The sequence below is a fragment of the Gobius niger genome (assembly GCF_951799975.1).
Source record: "Gobius niger genome assembly, chromosome: 1".
Classification (NCBI taxonomy): domain Eukaryota; kingdom Metazoa; phylum Chordata; class Actinopteri; order Gobiiformes; family Gobiidae; genus Gobius; species Gobius niger.
Genome location: NC_136852.1, coordinates 20910651 through 20931222, shown reverse-complemented (window position 1 = coordinate 20931222; position 20572 = coordinate 20910651). Strand labels below are relative to the sequence as shown.

At 39.6% G+C, this 20572-nt stretch overlaps 1 protein-coding gene across 2 annotated transcripts in view; it reads right to left on the bottom strand.

Annotated features, from left to right (window-relative positions):
• Positions 1 to 20572, bottom strand: part of arhgap42b (Rho GTPase activating protein 42b) — a 70613-nt gene that overhangs the window by 14235 nt on the left and 35806 nt on the right. The window contains exons 4-11 of one of the 2 annotated variants that reach the window (XM_079553530.1): positions 18356 to 18427; positions 5150 to 5251; positions 4819 to 4929; positions 3068 to 3172; positions 2267 to 2396; positions 1826 to 1926; positions 1149 to 1258; positions 679 to 735 (exon numbers count right to left, since the gene is read on the bottom strand). In XM_079553530.1, coding sequence (XP_079409656.1) covers positions 679 to 735; positions 1149 to 1258; positions 1826 to 1926; positions 2267 to 2396; positions 3068 to 3172; positions 4819 to 4929; positions 5150 to 5251; positions 18356 to 18427 — 788 coding nt within the window. The remainder of the gene's footprint in view (positions 1 to 678; positions 736 to 1148; positions 1259 to 1825; positions 1927 to 2266; positions 2397 to 3067; positions 3173 to 4818; positions 4930 to 5149; positions 5252 to 18355; positions 18428 to 20572) is intronic. The other variant, XM_079553531.1, reaches the window with a different exon arrangement.

Below are 20572 nucleotides of genomic sequence, written 5' to 3'. Positions count from 1 at the left end.
GAGTCCTTCTTTAAAGCAGAACTAAGTAACTCATGCCCCTAGAGGCCATAAGCACCACTCCAGGTGTCGTAGCATGTTTTTTTTTTTTACTCATTAATTGTCCGTGAGAGTAAATACTACGCTGACAGAAAAGACAAAGGGAGAGAGGGATAATGTCACAACTCAACGACACAATGGAGATAATTTTTTCACTCAAACTTGGCTGTAAACACTGCGAAAGCCCACAGTTAGCTTTGCTTGTTAGCCTGTTAGCTTCTTCTTCATGATTGTATTAGTGTGTATTGCACCTCTGACCCAGAGGCAGGGAAGTTGCAAGAGCCGTTTTCTGGCCAGAGACACCTGGAGGAGATGAAAGACCCTCCAATCATACCATTAACACTTGTATTACCCCCAGAGGGACTACAAAAAGGATTTATTAAGGTAAACAAGTTACTTAGTTCTTCTTTAACTTTTCTCTAACTTTCAATTTTCTGTTAAAGAGCATGTTCGGTCCGGTTACAGTCCTGATTTAGTCCTGGATGTTTGGTAACAGTCACTTTCCAATGAAAAGCTCCATTGCCAAAATCGTGTACGGTGTGACAAAGACATTTCATTAGATTAGACTTGAATTTGAGTGAGTAGTTTGATTAGGAGCAAACATGCAGCACATGCAGTGGCAGCACTGGTCAGTTCACATACCGGACTTTACAGTAAAACTGAAGTGGTCTGAAAAGAGTTCCACGACAGATGTCATTTCTACAGCGACATGAACAAAGACAACAGATGGAAAAAAAGGTTCACAACTGGGGTAAATGTTATGTTCAATGGAGGAGAGAGCAGGTGAGGGACATGCACGACATACAGGACTGAAAACACAAGGAACACGGAGTCAGGTCCATCCATAAAACAGATATTATTCTTGAACTGTACATACATTGTCTTTGACTCCTACTCAAATATTTTCCTTTTGGTATTTTCTCATTTGTGAAGGCGATTGTACAACTTCCAAGAACGCTATTATTCATATCACAATAACAATATGGCAGAGATTATCCAATTAATTCCATGAAATGCTTTTAACTAATAACTGTATCTGCTTTCTGTGTCTTCGGGTAAATACCAGCAGCTTAAAAACATAAAATATACATTGAGCACTGAAGCTTACAGACCTCTCCACCACTTCAACATCGAAACAGAAGCGCTTGTCAATGGAGTCCGTTTTCCGGCGTATGCAAGACTTAAGTTTGAACACTTCCGGCTGGTTTGGGACAACGCCATTCTGCAAATATACAAAAAAAACATGAACTTATTTTGAACATCATTTCACAAAAAAACATTACATCCTGCCTTTGGTGTTATGTCTAAACAATGCAGAAGTCATGGTCTTGGTAAAGTTGTACAGCAGTGTGATTCCTTTAGCAGTTAACAGGAGCAATTGTTGGGCTTTTACAGTTCAGCGGTCAAAGTGAGACAAAGACTTGTACTTTTTTTATAGTGTGTGTTGATCTCTGGAATGCATCTTTTATTTTTTTTATTTTTTTTTCCGCTTTTTGAAAAGTGTAGTGTGTTGACAGGGACAGAAATGCTGTCTACTTTCACAAGGCAGAGGTTAGTTCTAAGGTCTGAGTGCTTTTCTTGTTATTTTCGTATATCTTTGAACCTTTTTTCTCCGAGTTGAGTTAACAAGCCTCCTGTTTTCGGTGTTCAATTCCCAGCTCTTTCATGTTCAATGACTTATTCTTTCTCTCTGTTAGGTCTAGTAGTTGCTCTTTATTCTCTACACCCACACGAACGATGTCCTTTGCTTGTGTGCTTTGTAACCAATTCTTGTAACTGTCTAACCTACCTGTTTTCCAGTGGACTTGCTTTCAGTGTTGATCATGGCGAACGTGTTGTTGCCTTTGTCATACGTGCAGTAGTGACGCGTCCAGGAGCAGCCCAGCGGACCTAGGGAGAAAAATCAAAGGGGTAAAATAAGACGCAGACACATCTTATTTCCCTTCGATTCGCAAACTTCTGGAGAGGCTTCTGAAAATCAATTTAGCAATTTGTGCATGATAAATCAAAAGCTGTTTATCAGTGGCGATAAAAATCTACCATTTGTGGTTTTCTCCCTTCTTGTTTGGAGCACATCAAAGTAAATGGTAAACAGGATGAGTTATGAGCTCTTTGCTGGAGAAGCCTGGGAGAGCTGCAGTCGTGTTTATGGTGATGAATGTGAACGCATACAGTTGTGCGCATGTGTAATTGTGTTTATCTGGGAAAGGCCAGTGATCGGACGACTCACGCTTCTCCTGGACGTACAGGAAGCCCTCCATCGTCCACTGACCCGGGGGCTTGTAGTCCTGATCCGCGGACCTTATCCTTCTCATCAGCTTCTCCACTTCCTCTTTAGTGCTCACAAAGTTGTTGCGTGTCTGCAGAAGAAATACATAATAAATTCCAAGAAAAATCTTTAGTGTATAATTATAGTTAATTGCTTACTTCATTACTGACAACTGTTATATATTTCACAAGGAATATAGAAATGAGTGGGTTATTATTAGCAAATATTCTCTGCATCCTGAGACCTATGTCCAACAGCGTGCTGAACAAATATAGCAGGTTCATAGAACGTTCATAGCTAAGCTCTCACTGTTCACTGAAATACATTATATTTATATAACCCAGATATTTCTGTGGACACTTCAGTTTGTGCACTCAATGTTAGTGCTTTTACATCAGATGGGATGGAGAGAAGCTCGAGAAACTAGCCTGAGCAGAACTGTTAAAATTTGGGGTTAGGGCAATTGGGCCTTCAGGCTGAAAGCAGAAAGTAGTGCTGATGGAGACACGGGCCAAGAGAGCAGCAAGTGCAGTTCAATAAAGAGTGTTTCTTTATTTTTTGACATGGCACTATTAAATGCCTGCAGTGGCTTCCTTTACACCAGCACTCTGAGAATATTGATCCTTGGACTGTGCACAATCTCATTTATTCATACAGGTATCCACTTGTGAAAAGTCTTGTTATATCAAATATGATAAGCTGCAGAATGTGATTTTGTGGCTGGTTGCCTTTGTCTGCGGCCCCCGAGGTGCCAGGACTTACGTTTTGTAGGTTGAACTGGAGCTGCTGTTTGTAGGGCTCAAACTCATGAGCCAGCTCATATCCTTCATGGTAGAAGGTAAACAAGCCCTGGAGGAACGCCAGCAGCTGCAGAGGAAACAAAGTTGGAGGGATTTGCATGCTTAATGCACTGCTTACTGCACTTTAGACAAAGGATTGAGAAAAGTTAGAGAAAAGTCTAGGCACGACTTTATAATGAGAATAAATTACAACATGTATAGAAAATAGCAACATAATAGGGTGAATAAAGGCCAGCAGCAGTGGTCTAGAGGAATAATCTAAGAAAAGTCTGAAGGTAGGGCAGGCATGTTAGGGACTATCATACATGTTTTTTATATTAAAATACCCTCCAATTAACATATTTCAGGTGTTCAACATGCCTTACTGCCAAATTTCATATCACATAATGACTTTTTGTGGTTCCAGTAAGAAGCGGATCAGATGGAACAAAAGATTATGAACTTGTAATTGACTCTGACTAAAAGTAAGAGAGGAAACAAAAATATCACTGGAGAAAACAAAATCTCATCTTAGAAAAAAATGACTTAAAAGTGTTTGAAACATCAGAAATTGTTCTCATTTTGAGAAGGTTTGGACTAGTCTTGAAATAAGATTGCCAATGGAACTAGACAGATTTTTATTGTCTTTAACTTTTTTGTCTCATTTCAAAAAATTTTTTTACCTTATTTTAAGCATTCAAGTTCATGTCTCTTATTTTAAGCGAATTGATGCTTGTTCCATTGGCAATCTTATTTCAAGACTAGTCCAAACCTACTCCAAATCAGCATTAAAAGTTATTTCAAGCACATTTCAAGCCATTTTTCTATTTTTTTCCAGGGTTGTGGCACCAGTCCTATTAACGGTAAACCGACAAAAACAACTGTCATAATATAAGAATTGATGTAGCGTTTGAGAGAATTTTGGGACGTCATTGTAGTGTCAATAAGGTTTTTTTCCATAAAAGTTTTCTATAACTCATGAAAAAAGAATAAGTGCTATTATTGACTGAGAAAACCTGATCCCAGCCTGAGCGATCCCACACATATCGTGCTGCTCTCAGTCAAATCCTCGCCGCTGATTTGATTTCGACGACGCTACGTCAAATGTTCAAGGATGAACCATCATCTTATCTCGGCCCAGATTCATCACAGGCAAGGTTGAGCCCTGTCATAGTATTTTTACCCTGCCGTACCTGGGGCCAGGGGAGATTTACATGACTGGCCTGCTTCTCTGGATGAGCTGCCAATGGGGGTAAACAAATGGGATGAGGAGGAGGAGGAGGAGGAGGAGGAGGAGGATGGGGGTTAAAAAGTGGATCCCTTAACTTTCAGCTCACGTTGCCAGATATTTAACACCTAGAGAACTTGCCCGACTAAAGACATTAGAATTGACTGCACACTTGAAATAATTTGAATGCTGCAGCGGGATGATTTGCACTTTGTCTTGTTCAACGACAAAAGCAATTTTATCTCATTTTGCTTGATCACCTTCCCGACTAAATAACTTATGATAAATGTGTGTGGAATGAACTAGCTGATGCATTAAATTCGTCTGGATCAAACGAAAAGACACACATAACAAAATCCATATTCATTACGGCTTAATTGTTTACCATACACTACAAAACACACATCTCTCAAACAGAATGTAAAGCTAAAACAAAAAGCAATTACTGCTCAGTCGATACGCATTTAGCGACAGTGGTAAAAAATAAAAAATAAAAATTCACTTACTGGCTCCACAAACTCAAACTTTTTCTTCTCTTGCACTTCTTGGATTTTGAAAACATACTCCAGGGAGGCATCATAAAAGAGTTGTCTCTCCCTATCAATCTGAGTGTCAGCCTGAGAGAGCAAAGAAAACAAAACCGAGGTTAGTGCCGCAACAAAGGGCTGTGTCATCCTCCAAGAGCGCTCTGTTGACAATGGGTTAATACGGAGACCACCAGGAGAGATGATAAGTGAGAGAGTGTGCAAAGTGGTTTGGAGGAGGCCACAGAAAGAAAAAAAAGAGGCATTATTTACAGTCACGCAAAGGGACACCATTTTGTTTTTGCTTTTTTACCTCCTGCAGATACGTTTCCTTCTTTCGGGATGACAAGCCGAGGTGCCGCTCGAGAACGGAATAGTATTTTTCGGTCTCCTTGTCGAATTTCTTCTTTCCGTCCTATAAATATTAAAGAAACGGGAGCCGTGAGTATTGACCAGCTGCCACTAGGGGGAAGTGTAACTGCATTTGCTCCATCATCGAAGTGTCATCTGAAAATTCCCTGTCAATACATTTACAGCAGGTCATAAAATTGCCATAGGGCTGTGTAATGATTAGGAGACATGTCGCTGCAGTCAATAGGGACCAACGCTATCAATAAGGGCTTGAGGAAATTATAACCCATTACTCCCACAGACCACTGTAAAGGAAATACACAGTGCATTGACTGCAAAGCTCTTTGAATCATCAGTGCCATAATCCATTTGGCTTAGAGCGCTCAGCAGTTTCTTTCCGCGTTACGCTCCACCTGCAAAGGCAAGTCCCAAAAGCTTTACAAAAATACAGGGCTTCTTCAGACCAGATGTCGCCAATATATCACAGTGTTGGCACAATGTAAAGGCTCATAGTTTGGCATAAGATTCATTGTAGAAAAAGGCATAATTTATTAAATGAAAGGTACAGTTAGTATTAGATGTTGTATCAGTGTGAAACATGACCACTCTCGCATTTTCTCCAGTTTGGCTTTACCCAAATCTAAAGCTACTTGGAAAAAGCGTCAAAAACGAGAAAATAAAACCACGAATGAATCAACAAAAGGGCAACAAAATAGAGACAAAAAGTAGATGAAAAGGAGAGGAAACGAGGATGAAAACGCAACGAAAGGGTGACGAAAACAGTGACAAATTTGCGATGAATATAAAATAAAACATAAAAAGGTGGTGACATGGTAACAACACAAGGAAAAAGTTTAGTTTTGATCAGTTTCGTAGGTCCTAGCTTTCAAAGGAGGTGTTACTCTGGCCTACAGGCTGTAAACTCCAGTCGAGAAGCTCATAGATTTGGGTAAAGCCGAATTGGAGAAATCAATGGTGTATATGTCATGAAAAATTGAACTGAAATAATATTTTTCCAAATTGAAAAACTGACTGATGCGAAGAATCAGGTTTGGCATGTAACTTACAAAGCAACTCCTATGCTGCTCTTAGCTCATCTGCTTCAAGGTCTTCGCTTGACCTTCGCTGTTGAAACGTTTGAGTTATTGTTGGCTTGGCATCATCTGAGACCTCTCGAGCCATTCTCATTCTCACCTCTGACATCAACATAGTGTTTTCACCACAAAGCTGCAACTCAAAGATATTTTCCTTTCTCTCGTCTCGTAGTATATTTTCAGAATCAAAGCCATTACAAAGTAGTTTTAAAGCTTCAAAAGTCTGCTTTAAGTAGAATGTGCTCCTTACTTCATCTGACCTGTAAAGTTAGCTGAATGTCACTTGAATGCCCAGTAGATTGTGAGCCCTCGATATGGGTAAGGAGATTACACATTCAACCCAAAAAACATCCACTCCTTAGGCCTTAATCAATCTGCACCCGAGCGGAGAGAAGAGGAGAGACTGAATCTGTATTAGAGAACTCATCTGCAAGTCTGACCTCCAAACCAGTCCCTGCCTATTTAATGCCCATCTCGCTTGTGCAAACTTTCACGCAGCCAGAGGAAGACAGAGACAGAGCACAGCAAGGAGGAGGGACGACTGAACAAATGTAACCAGATCCGGCCTGTTTGTTTTTATTCCCATGGCCCTGAAACTTAGCAAGTCTAATCTACTGACGGAGACGGCCGAGCAGCACACTGTCCGAGAAAGAGTCGCCCGCACATACAATTGTATCAATTTGCACAAGGATTCATGCAAAGATGAAATTGAAATGATATAACAATACCCTGACACAAACGCAGCATGGAATCTTGGCAAAAACGTTCTGCAGTGGTGTGCACTTCAATAGCTATTTTACTTGATATTAATTAAAGCAGAACTAAGTAACTCATGCCCCTAGCCAATGCAGGTGTCGTCGCATGTTGCGTTTTCTTTTACTTATTAACTGTCTGTGAGAGTAAATATTACACTGACAGAGAAGACAAACGAAGAGAGGGATATTTTGTTGTGCCGAAACTCCATGACACAATGGAGATAACATTTTTCACTCAAACTTGGCTGTAAATACTGCTAAAGTGGTGCCAGCCCGCAGTTAGCTTTGCCTGTTCGCCTGTTAGTGTGTATTGGGGCCTCTGACCCGGAGGCAGGGAAGTTGCAAGGGTGGTTTTCTGGACAGAGACACCAGGTGAGATGAAAGACCCCCCCAATCATCCCATTAACACTTGTATTACCCCCAGAGGGACTATGCAAATGATTTATTAAGGTAAACAAGTAACTTTAAAGCTGGGTGATAAAGCAAAAAAAACACACACAAAAAAAAACACAATATGATTTGTGTGTGTCGAATACAAAAAAAAATTGCATTTACTTTTATGGTTCAAGAAATAAATCTTTCAAAAGAAGCGTCAGCTATAACTACAAATGAATGCTTCCCACTCTGGCACCATTTAACACAAAAATATTTTCCGATTTATTTCTGGAAATCCAAACTCCACCACAGAACTGTTGATTAATGCGCCTACCAACTAAGTGATAAAATGTTACCTTGATAAAATATCAAAGTGTTGTTTGTGTTGGTAGCCAAGAGACACACAGACTTAACAACCAGTCTCGTGTTTTCAAAAACATTGTAGTGGAGGACACTATATCACAGCAGATTATAACACCTTTAATGCATACAGTTGTTGATGATACAGATTTTTTTTAAATTATTGAATAATCACAAATTGGATAAAACAGACAACACAGACGGTGCACATTAATGAAATTAAAAGCTATTTGAAAACCAAACCAGCCCGGCTTTTGCAGAGAGCAACGTGGATTATATCAACAGAACAGGGGAGAGAAGCAGTTTACTCACAAATCCTGCATATTGCATCTACACCAGGAGACTGTCACCACAGGACAAGACTATTACAACAACAGATGCCAAATCAATAGATCATCCCCCCAGGCATCTCTAAGGTGCATTCCCTTTCACATCTGAGCCAGAAATTATTAGTCGAGAGTTAAATCTATTTTTGGGAGAGTCTGCTACGAAGAAACAAAGTGGAAATAAATAAACAGGTGGAAGGCAAATTAAGCATATGATTAAATATGATATCGTGCTGACAGAAAATAAATTTCCCAAAAGGTTCCTGGGGTTTCACACGAGAACATAAGGGTTGTGGCTGCCTGAGTCTAACAGTGTTTTGAGCTGAAACTGGAGAAAATATTAGCCACAAATGATGCATGTGGACACACACACTAGAAATCACATTAAATTATGAGCTATGGCTTTCGCCAGGCCCTGCAGCCACAGTGAAAGCCTTCCAACGCTGCTGAACACTATAATCTTGCCAGAAAGTTTACTCTTCTGTTGTCGTTTTTTTGTGTACTTCCAAAGCCGGTGACTCAGAGGCAGAGAGGAGAGAGAGAGAAGAGCCTGATTAAGTCACCGCAAGTGTCCTGCTTGTTTTGATCTGGCCCGGACGTGTGCAAACGTGTGCTACGGTAATGACAACCTTAGCAAAAAGAGCAGGTGTTGGGGCTTCAGTGTACTCCCCCCCACCCTGCGGATATGTTTGTGCAATCAGAGGAGGAATATATAAGCTATTTAAATTGCAAACAGCGATCGGGGAGAAGAGCGAGGGCATGCACATGGGAGACGGAGGAGGGAGACTTTGAAGCCCCAAACACGTGGCAGAGGCAGAGCAGAGGGGATGGAGATGTGGATAGATCTGCAGCCCGGGAGCGCACATGGAGTTGGTGGGAGTTGGTGACATAAAAACTAATGCCAGGGTTGCTCTAGACCAGAGAAATCAAGCCAGTTGGGGAGGGGCTAAAACATACACGAACCAAGCGCTGCGGAGATTTATTCATCTGATTGCTTTGTTCACGCTCATGAATAAATCAAATGTAGAGGAGTATATTGTGAGGCGCATTCCTCCATGGGGAACGGGAAACTGGCAAGTCCAGTGCAGCTTTTAAAAGTACTTTGATGCCAGCTGTATCATCAGGTGAGTCGGTGAGAGTGGGCTTTGCCATTGTGACTCCCGGCGTTTTGGTGGGTAAAACTGTTTTTCTTCAAAACTCAAAGACAGTGAGCAACTTTCAACTTCAAGACAAGAAATAATATTGACTCATGTGCACTCTATTTCCTGAAGCAAACCAGATGCGCACAATAATAGCCATCTGCATCCAATGTTAAAGAAACATCTATTTACAATCATTGACATGCCTGGGAGAGATTGTTAGCAAATTGTCAGTCACAGTCACAACTCTGACGTCAGTTTTCTCAGGCTGTCCTATTATTACTGTTAACTAGGCCTGTCATGATAACAGTATTTTAAATTCATATTGAGGCAAGACTATATTTCTATAAACGATATGAATGCAGACAGTTTGATGCCTCCGAAAACAACTCAAAAAAATCTGATAGTAATTATTGTAACAGGCCTAATCCAGGCAGCTATATGCAACTTATGGGGTCCTCCGGAGACCTGTTACTGAAAAAAGATGCAGAAATGCAACCATATCTCTTATATTCCTGAAGGAGTAATTAAAACAGAACTAAGTAACTCATGCCCCTAGAGGCATTTTACTCATTAATTGTCCGTGAGAGTAAATACTACGCTGACAGAAAAGACAAAGGGAGAGAGGGATATTGTACATCCAATTACACAATGGAGATTATTTTTATCACACAAACCTGGCTGTAAATACTGTTTAAGTGGCGCTAGCCCGCAGATTTGCCCATTAGCCTGTTAACTTCTTCTTCGTGATTCCATTGGTGTGTATTGGAGCCTCCGACCCGGTGCAGGGGGAGCAATTGTGGTTTTATGGCCAGAGACACCAGTGGGAGATGAAAGACCCCCAATCATCCCATCAACACTTGTATTACCCCCAGAGGGACTACGGAAAGTATTTATTAAGATAAACAAGTTACTTAGGACTGATTTAAGAAAATTTATATTTTTGACTAAACCAAAGAGCCTACATGAATCATGAATACCTGTTCCCAACCAATATTTGATTATAGGGAAAATGCATTCATTACAAAACAAAGAAATATGCCTTATAATAGTAATGCTCCGCTCCAGGGCCATTTAATTGTACTCAATCAATAGTACTTCTCTAATTTCCACTAAATTCATTTTCCACAGACTTTGTTGTAGACCTAACTATAAAAATGAACAAAAAGCTGAGAGTGTTAAACTATTTTACTGCATTACCAATATTATGTATGCAACTAAAACCATCTTGGTCTGTCTTTACACTCTATTTACACAACCCATACAGTCTTGCGTCATTTGTAAGTAAGGTTCCTATTATGTAACACTGTCTTCTGTGTCCCTGGCAAGACTAATGGTCACTGTAGAAGCATATAGTCAGACAAAACTAGTACTATTTCCACACTAACCATCAGATGCTCTCATTTCGCTTGAGGACACAATTTTGGGTGAGAAGACATGGAAGCGGCAGGAGGAGGAGCATTTTGGACAGCGGCTCCACATCATCAGTTTGACACGGAGCCTAATAATCCTCACACAGAGCCATCGGATGTGAGCCTGTCGTCAGCATGTTAACAGTAGGAAGCAACACACAAAGTACGGGAAACTATTCTTCCATCACTGTATACTGTGCACACTGGAGTTGTCCACCTTTGGAAGCCAAAGCCTCAAAATAATATGCTTCACCTGCATGGATATCTCAGTTCATTAAAAAAGGATTCGCCATGAAGTGACGAGAACTGTCCCGATGAGCTTATTAGACGGGGCTAATTGGAGCAGTGGTCCAGAATGGTATTTTGATGCTCCAGCACACATGCGTAGCTTTCATTTCCACTGCAGGAGGCAGATTGAACCAAAGAAAGAAAAATAAAGCTCGGGCTTGATTGAATATAGTTACTTACCTTGCTGTCAAGCCAGAACATGTACATTCTCACCCAACCTCATACATCACAAGAAGCCATCAGGAGCCAATCCACACAAAGATCTCCATCAGAAAAAAAAATAAAAAATCCATGGGCTGAAAAATAAGTAATAAATACAACTTTTTCCTTTGGTTTTTGAACATCTGGGGTAATTTGTTTTAATTTAGCAAACCTGACCCCACCATAATCTACCAAACATCGGATGATTTATTCACATAAATTGTCCACAGAAACATCTGGGAGGTTCCAGTTGAAAGCATTCGTAAACAAGAGGGATGAGGTGAAGCGAATGGCATCATTCTTTCTAGGAAGTCAAAGACTCAAATGTTGTGTTTGTGTTGTAGTGTAAATGCTGTAGAGAAGCAGAGCTAAATAGTTTAGAAGCTTAATTTTGGATAAGTGGGTACTCTTGTTGCCATTGACCATACTGCAACACACCCACTGTTACCCTATTTTATTCACACGCCGTTTTGAGTATGACACAATGTACAATTAACTGGAAGAATCCTTTTAACTTGGACTGACAGTTATAGGGACCCACCAATATGTTAAAACATTGCTGGTCAAGAATACTGTAATAGAAGAAGGGTCTGCAGATGATGCCAGATAATTTATTCATCTTTTTATATATATATATAGCAACCTACAGCAGAAGAAAGTGTAACCTATTTAAAAGGATCAAAGTTCAAAATCCCCTCTAAAAGTTACATTTTCTGTATCCGACGAGGATTCTTCTTTAGATCTTTGACTCTCACTGCTGAAGTGAAGATAATGAGTGGAAATGGATACTTAAAAGACACTTGATTTATGTTAAATTTTGTAAAATGTTCTTCCTTTGAACCCGAATATGAGTAAGATTTTTATTAAAGTAAAATCATAAGCCAAAAACAAGGATCAAAAAAGATATTAAGACGGCTGAATTATGTAACCAGAAAATTAAAGTCGAACTATTGATAGTCCACATGAACTACTTTCTTGTCTTAAACAGCAGTTTATTTTTACTTATGTCAACTGCACATCATTAAGAAACATGGCAATGGGACTTGGAGAGACAATAGCACAATAATAATCCTGCCATTCATTCCTCAAAATGTTTCTATAAAATCTGAGCTGTAGGAGGATATCGCGCTGCATAATTTCCCAGCACTTGATTGGCAATCATTGTGCCATAAACGGTATAGTATGTGGGATAAGACGAGTCACAGTGAACCAGATGGCAGTGACCAGCTGGTTTCTTTTAATGTAATAAGTGATGGGGATTGAATGTTATGAATTGAATGTCAAACTACAGCATGTTTTTGCAACTGGAAATATTAGCCAAATAGAAATAAAAAAAAACTAAACATGACAGCTGCTGATCAGCTCATTCCCCTGCTGGTGACTTTATGTGAGCAATAACGTTTACAGCTAAGTTTGGGTGTAAAAAAAATATCTCCATAGTGTAATTGGATGTATGATATCCCTCTCTCCCTTTTCTGTCAGCGTAGTAGGCCTATTTACTGTCACGGACAATGAATGAGTAGAAAAACACAACATGCTACGACACCTGCAGTGGCGCTTATGGCCTCTAGGGGCATGAGTTACTAAGTTCTGCTTTAAATCTTACTGAGTGCATCAAACAGAATTTGAATGCCATGAATAATGAGACTAGTGAGTTTTATTTAACAACTACTGCTACAACTACATTATTACAGGTGCTATAACTATTATTACAATAATGTGACACCTTCCAAACATTATGGTGCAAATTAATCTGTGCATAATAGAACATTTCACACCACTGCCCACAAGTAATAAATCATTTCATTGTGTTTCTGCTTTAGCGGTCAGATAAAGAAAAGTGACAAGACACAAATCTAATAAAGAAATTTAATTCATCGGATCATAATCTGATCCATACGCTTATCAAATGGTTGGGAATGCATCTCATGCTTTTGTCCGGAGCATCTCTAACTGCGTACAATGCCGTTCAAATGTGTTGGCGGTATTACTCACTAAACCTTTTTTTATTAATATTATATGGCATGACAACAATAATATTTCCCCGCAGAGGCTTTGACCGTGTTTTTTTTTTCTTCCTTTTATGCAGTTTGTGTTCAAAGTCAGTGTAGTGTAGGCAGCTCCAGTCGTGTGCGGCACATATAGCACTTACCTTGGCCTTGAGACCTTGAAGGAAATCCCTAGGTTTTCACGGAATATTTGTATCCCAGAAAAGTTACAGTAGTTGCGCCTGGAGCCTGTGGTTATATATGGCGATATATCCTTGCATTGATCTCTATTCGTGGCGAGCATATTTTGAGATTCCAGTATGATGCAAATGGCACTTCTTCCCTGCAATGCTTAACAACCCTCGAATTATCCAAAGACTGCATTTGCTTTGAAGAACGAAGAGGCTCAAATTACTAATGGCCATCTGAATCCCATCTGGTATTGTTTGCATTGCTCTCATGCAGGGACCCCCTGCGGCGCCGCTAATGGTGAGGACCCTTGAAGAAAAATATATACTCTCGTCAAATTAATAGTGCAAACTGCCACCCACCAGTTAGAGAACCTCCCGGTGTTTTTTTATCTGGAGAAAGTGTCCCGGGGGTCTTTGAAACGCGAGAGCCAACAGACAAAAATGAAATGGGAACAATAATCCAAAACACAAATGCACATTTATTGCTGCTAAAAAAAAAAAAAAAACATCATGCAAGCACATCCAGGAACAGAATGTTGGATTAACTTATGTTACGAACAGATTTAGCGCGGAATATAATTACGCCACAAAATGAGTAATGAGTAGAATGTGCTCCAATTTATGTTAAAGTAATTATGAATGTAAATATTTATACGATTTATACATAACTTCCTCTGGTTGTTTTTATTAGGGGGTAAATGGAGTTCAGTTTCTAATCATTTCTAAAATAAGCACAGAAAGCCCATTAAGAAAACAATAATTGACTTTCGGGGGGTTGACATTTGCCCTGGAATGACTAGAGAAACATTCCTTTCATGTTTGGTAATGGGTGACTGCAAACATTTGAAGTTCTTTCTCCGGTTTTGGGTTTTAAACGTGTCAGACCCATACATGTTCTCCAAGTCTATATAAAGACGATTGCTCAGAATCATTTTCAGCTTGGCATTTGGCGCTCAACACATATGGCAGGAGCATGTTCCATTGTTGTTGTCCGTTCCCCGTTCTCAGTGCGTATTTGTTGCACAGACTGTTTGGAAGCCTCTTTCTTCCAAACAGTTGGTTTTAGCCCTGTGTGAAGCTGAGGGAGCCTAAATTGTCCTGTGTTCAATCTGCTGCTGTGCTAGGAGCCATGGCAGTGTTGTGCTTGTGCCTAAAAGCTGCTACGCTGCTCCGTGACCTCAGTGGGACTACTCTCAGCATGGCCAAATATGGACAGGCTCCTCCGTTTGTGACGCTGGGAGAGACGCAAAAGCGCAGAAAACCGGAGTGGAGTCGGGTAGCAGCAAATCTCTCGAGTTTCTCCGAACTGTGGAAAGTTGCTCAGTCACTCGTGATGTCTGGCCTTTTATCTCTCTCTCCCTTCCTGGTTGAGTTAATGTTTAGTGGGGGATGGGCCGCAAAAGGAGAGCGGGCAATTAGCGGGAAGTGCTCAGAGGAAGTGAAGAGGTAGTGGGAGTAACTGGGGTTGTGGCTTTTAAGGAACTGTTCTGTAAACATGAGAAATGAGATGGAACGCTGCACACTGGCAGTGAAATGTTTGATTTAATTATGGCCAAAATAAAGCAGCTGTGCACAAGTATCCAGGCCAAAATGTCTGCTGTCACCGCCTGCTTGTGTCTACAACATGGAGCAGGGAATGGGACAGCAAAAATGATTACACTGCACTGTGAGCTTGGATAAGATGTTTTGTGGCAATGCAATCAAGAGCGTTGTCTCTGCTGCAGGATCAGTTGATAGAGCTCGGGTCAAAAAAGCAAGGCACAGGTGACACTGTTGGCACTCGCACACAACAGAAATGTATGTTTTGTTCTTGTTGATTTGGGAGGGTCATTTAGGTCTGACACTCATAAGCCGGCAGAAAATATGTGGCTCAAAATGCACCAATACAGGGATTTTCAGGGGTTTACGATGGGAGGAACAACCAGACCTACACCTTATTGCAACAATATTATACACATTTTTAGGGACACAAGAATTAAGCTTATACAACATTAATATAGTGAAAACGGCACTGTGCAGCAGTTAGCAGTGCAACACTACTCTCTCTAAGTAGCACCCGACTCCTGTCATTGAGAATTCACTAACAAACCTCAATTTGTACATTTTCATAATGTAGTTGTGTCATTGGAGACATTGGTGGGGATTGAGAGTAACTCAACTAGTAATGCACTGATATTTTATTACTTTTTCCTCCTAACGTGACGATGGTCATTATGGACAAACAGGCCACAGGATATGTCTCCAAACATTAAAGACTTTATCCTTTTTTTAATTGCACACTCCAATCAGGCTTTCATGTTTCTTTTGGAGTAAGAGCTTCTTCCTCAGCGTCTTCACCAGGTCTTTTGCATTTGTTCTTGAAGTCACCTTCTTTCTGATCTGTATGATGACTGGACATTTCCATCATTGTTTTAACCAATGAACCCGAACCTTCAAATGTCTTGAAATTGCACCTAAGGATGATCCAGACTTGTGCTTCCAATGTCATGACATCGTCATCTGGCCTTTTATTTTTTTTGTTTATTTGTTTATTTGAGCAGTTGAAATTCTGCTCAAAAGGAGTGGGCCGAAGCAAAAAGTTATAAACGGCCACCCCCGAAATATCTCAAATTGTTTGAAGGTTTAGTAATCTTACTGTATGTCAGTGTTAATTTCGTCGACTAAAATATTTAGTCTTAATTTTAGTCAAAGTGATATTTTTGACGACTAAAATTGGACTAAAACTAAATTAAAAGTTTTTCATGAGACTAAAACTATGACTAAAATGTCCAGATATTTTAGTCGACTAAAATAAGACTAAATAAAAATGAAAAGGAGAGACTAAAATCATCCAAACTTCTATTGACCGTCTGAAAGAGCCTCATTTCATGTAAATTCTCTGCCAAAGGATCAGCTCTGAGCTTTGTTCATGTGGAGCAGCTCCATGAAGCAGAGGAACAAGATTAAATGTGATTATAATTAATATTATCAATGCATTAGTCTTAAATTTAGTCGACTAAAATTACTTGCAATTTTAGTCGACTAAAACTAGACTAAAATGGAAGATATTTGTTTGACTAAAACTAGACTAAAATCGAATTACATTTTCGTCAAAAGACTAAGACTAAAACTAAATTAAAATATGTTGTCAAAATTAACACTGCTGTATGTAAACATCTGACTTTGTAAGAAGTAATGCACAATTGTGTAGAAAATTCTATCTCTCATCTTCTGTAATTTGACAAATAGATTTTTTTTTAAATTCTAATTGGCTAACTGGCCATTTACACCAAGCAAAGTGAAATCAATCTAATTATTTGACACAGGGCTTGAGTTGTTGGACAGGAAAACAGAATGACATCTTACCGAGTTGATAGTGAGGAAAGATGCACATATTATGATTCATACAACAGTCCAACAGTGCGGCTTAGGCAGAAGAAGGAGCAGATCTCAATGTGAGGGAGCTATACGCATCCATGTGTGATCTCACCCAGGGAATGACCACAAACTGGCAGCTCTACTTTTATTCAACTCTTGTACTTTGGCTGTGAATAAAAGCATGGCTTGTAGCAATAAACCCACACTGTTCTCTGTAGTCAGCTCCTACTTCAGCATGCGTCCACTGCAGAGCCTCTAAGCAGCAACCCACCCCAGCATTTATTGATATCAGTTCCGATCCGATAGCTTAAGCATTGAGGCGATTCAAGATTAAAGTAGTAAGCGGAAATAAAGATATTGTGTACATTAAAAAATATATAGATATATGGTCCTGACTCAGACAGTGATAATCTATTTAGCTATTTTGTTTTAACAGGACCACCAATGCTCTACTCCATAGCACAACCCTTCACACAAAGACTGAGATTCAACAATGAACAGAGACAAATGATTAGGTGAAAGTAATAAACCTAGCATCAAGCAGTGTTTCAGAAGCTCAACTGGCACATTATATTATGTGTAACAGAGCACATTGTACTGCTAAACGTCAAACTCAACTGCCTTTCTTATTTTCTGTAAAACTGCCAACAAAACCAACATGAGAGGGATTTTCACTTATATAAGCATATCACCACGTTTTGATCTCAGAGGCTCACAAGCTCTTCTTACACTATTCAGCTGTTATTTTGCCACCCCTCCATCAAGTGTTGTATGACGGATGTGCCATCAACACAATTATAACAGTTTCTTTGTCATTCCTTATCCATATTCTTGAAGAAAGCGGGTGCTTCACACATCAGATTCATACCAGGTGCGTAGGAGAAGATGTGCGTAAAGCTCGTAACATGTGAAAAAATGTAACTCCCGCACACTGGGAAACTTGCAAAAAGTGAGGTTTATTACACTTTTTGGCCTAGAGCCGAAACGGCCTAAAGCCGAAATGTTTATTACAACGGTAATCAGCCGAAACGTAATAAACCTCACTTTTTGTAAGTTTCCCAGTGTGCGGGAGTTACATTTTATCCATATTTTTATAATGAGGAATACACATGTCAATTTACAAGTCCCCAGTCCATTATGTAGATTCCCCATTATTATTCTTGGGGCGACCAAATCACAACTGTGTCACATACATACCCTATTAACTTCGATTAGATTATCACAACAGATTCGCTCACACATCTTTCTATACTTTTAAGGGTTTAGGATAAATATGCAAAAACACACTCCTATAATCTCACAAGATTATTCGTGATTGAACTTAAAACGCTGATTAAGTAAGAATTATGCCAGTAGATGTTTTATGATCAGTTGAAATGAGGAAATCTTTTCTGATTAAAATAGCTGACTCTAATCTCTACTATGAAAGTACTTCATAAATAGCACAGGAGTTGAAAGACCACAGAATAATTGTCACTTGAAATCACACATGTAAAGAACATTGGTATATAAGGCACTCAATACTTATCATACGCCACTTCTTTATGCTACAAATAACTTTGAATTAATCATCGCATGTTGGAGGAGCCTTGAAAAGGTGGGGAGGAGAGGAGATAGTGTCAAACGCATGAAATATCCCCCGCTGTGCTCTATGCTAATTGCGTGTGGAGGTGGTCCCTTACCTTCGCTGCTCCAATTTGCTCCTTTCTAAATTTTTCCAAGGGAGTAATCAAAACATCATCTGCATTCTGGATCTGGCGACAGAGAAGCGGAGAGACAGGTGTCAGAAGAAACTCATGTGATTTGGAATAATTGCAGAGCTTTTAATCTTTTAAGTGATACAACATCATTTCAGAACTACCGCACAAAGGGCGATATTAGGCCAGGGCGACATGAAATTAAATAAAACACAATGCTTTTCACCACACTGATCAATCTCAGCATTTATTCATTAAAACCAATTAAACATGATTAACTAATGTGTTCCAAGAGCAGTTTCAAAACAAACCTCAGTGGGAAAAATAATAATAATGATGCTTTCCACCAGAGATATTTGCCACATTATAGTCTCCGTTTTATTTTCCTCCAAAGTCCATGCGCCACACCAAAAAATGAGCTGTATCTAGGGTGACCACCTCAAATAGTAGTGAAAGTGGGACAAGTTGGGTGATGCGGTGGGACATGGAGGGACAGAGAAATAAAAACCTTGGACTAAATGAAGACCACCAACTTGGTGCATATAAGAAGAATCAGAATTTAGATTAAAAACAAGCTATAAAACTTTAAACTCTATGGCTTTAGGGAGCATTCATAAAGATTATTAAAATAAATTAGATAAAAAATAAAAAGTAAAATATGGTAAGACGACAACAATTGACATATAAAAATAGCGGGATTATCTTTTACAGATGTGTAGGTGTATAAAATAATAAAGTGATATAAAGTTCCTAAAGATTTCGAAACATTAGATTAAAGCAGTACTAAGTAACTCATGCCCCTAGAGGCCATAAGCACCACTGCAGGTGTCGTAGTATGTTGTGTTTTTTTACTCGTTAATTGTCCGTGAGAGTAAATACTACACTTAGGGGAGAGAGGGATATTGTACATCCAATTGCACAATGGAGATATTTCTTTTCACTCAAACTTGGCTGTAAATACTGTTTAAGTAGTGCTAGCCCGCTGTTAGCTTAGCCTGTTAGCTTCTTCGTGATTCTATTAGTGTGTATTGGGCCACCGCCTTGGAGGCAGGGAAATTTGCAATTGTGGTTTTCTGGCCAAAGACATCAGGGGGAGATGAAAGACCCTCCAACAATCCCATTAACGCTGATCCTGAGGACTACGAAACAAGTTTATTGAGGTACACAAGTTACTTAGTTCTTCCTTAAGCATGTATTAAGGATATTTTACAGCAAATGTGATCAATTAGGAAAAAGTTTTGTGAAATGAAAGAACAATTGTAATGAAAAACAAGCAGTGAATTTTGGACAATAGCTTTTTTGATGAAGTTGTGGCATAAAAGATCAAGAATAGGTTTAAGGTCTAAATGGCTGTGCAGTAACTGCCCCAGGGTACTGACGGTCGACAATGTTGATTAAAAGCACCATGCCTATATTGAGACTGACAATAGATTCAAGCACAATTTGTATTAATTGGGCAGGTCTAGGGGAAAGAATAGCGGTCACCATAGCGGATAGTGGAAGGAGATTGGGAAGTTCCTTTTCTACCACTGTGCATTGACATAACATAGTGCATGGTCCATAAGCGACTGCTGTATTCCTGATCAGTCACTTAATATCAGTACGAGTTCTGAGTTCTGAGTTTGATCTGGATGTTCGTTACAGTGGCATAACATATGATCAGTCCTGTCATCTGAACTCGAGGCCATTAAATGTGGCCTTAAACTTTAGTGGCTGAGATAGACCCTCATTCACATCATCAGCCGGCTGTAAGGCTGCTTTATGGGAGCCGGTGTCACGAATGACTTCGCTCTTAATGTGATTTAAGGTGTTATTCTGTGTAGTGAGAGTGCATGATAAACCAAGACGTCTATGATAGAAGCACTAATTTTAAAGGTGTTGCGTCAAATGGACAATCTGCTTTCTGGGCTACAGTCTTCTGAACAAAGCCTCAGTTTGATGCCGTTAATCACAGTGCATTTTTCTTGTCCCAAAATAACCTTGTCAATTCCATCATCCAAGCAGAACGGCTGACTTCAAAAGGCTGCCACAATCTCTCCCAAGCTTGTAATGCTTTCTGGTTCTTTTATATGGAATGTTGTGGGAAGAAATCAGCTTGTAATGCAGATGTGTGTGGCAGTGCTGTGGCAATTTAATTGAATTAAACCATGGTCCTTCAGCTAGAGACGTGTATTTCACACTTGAAGTCATAATCTTTTACAG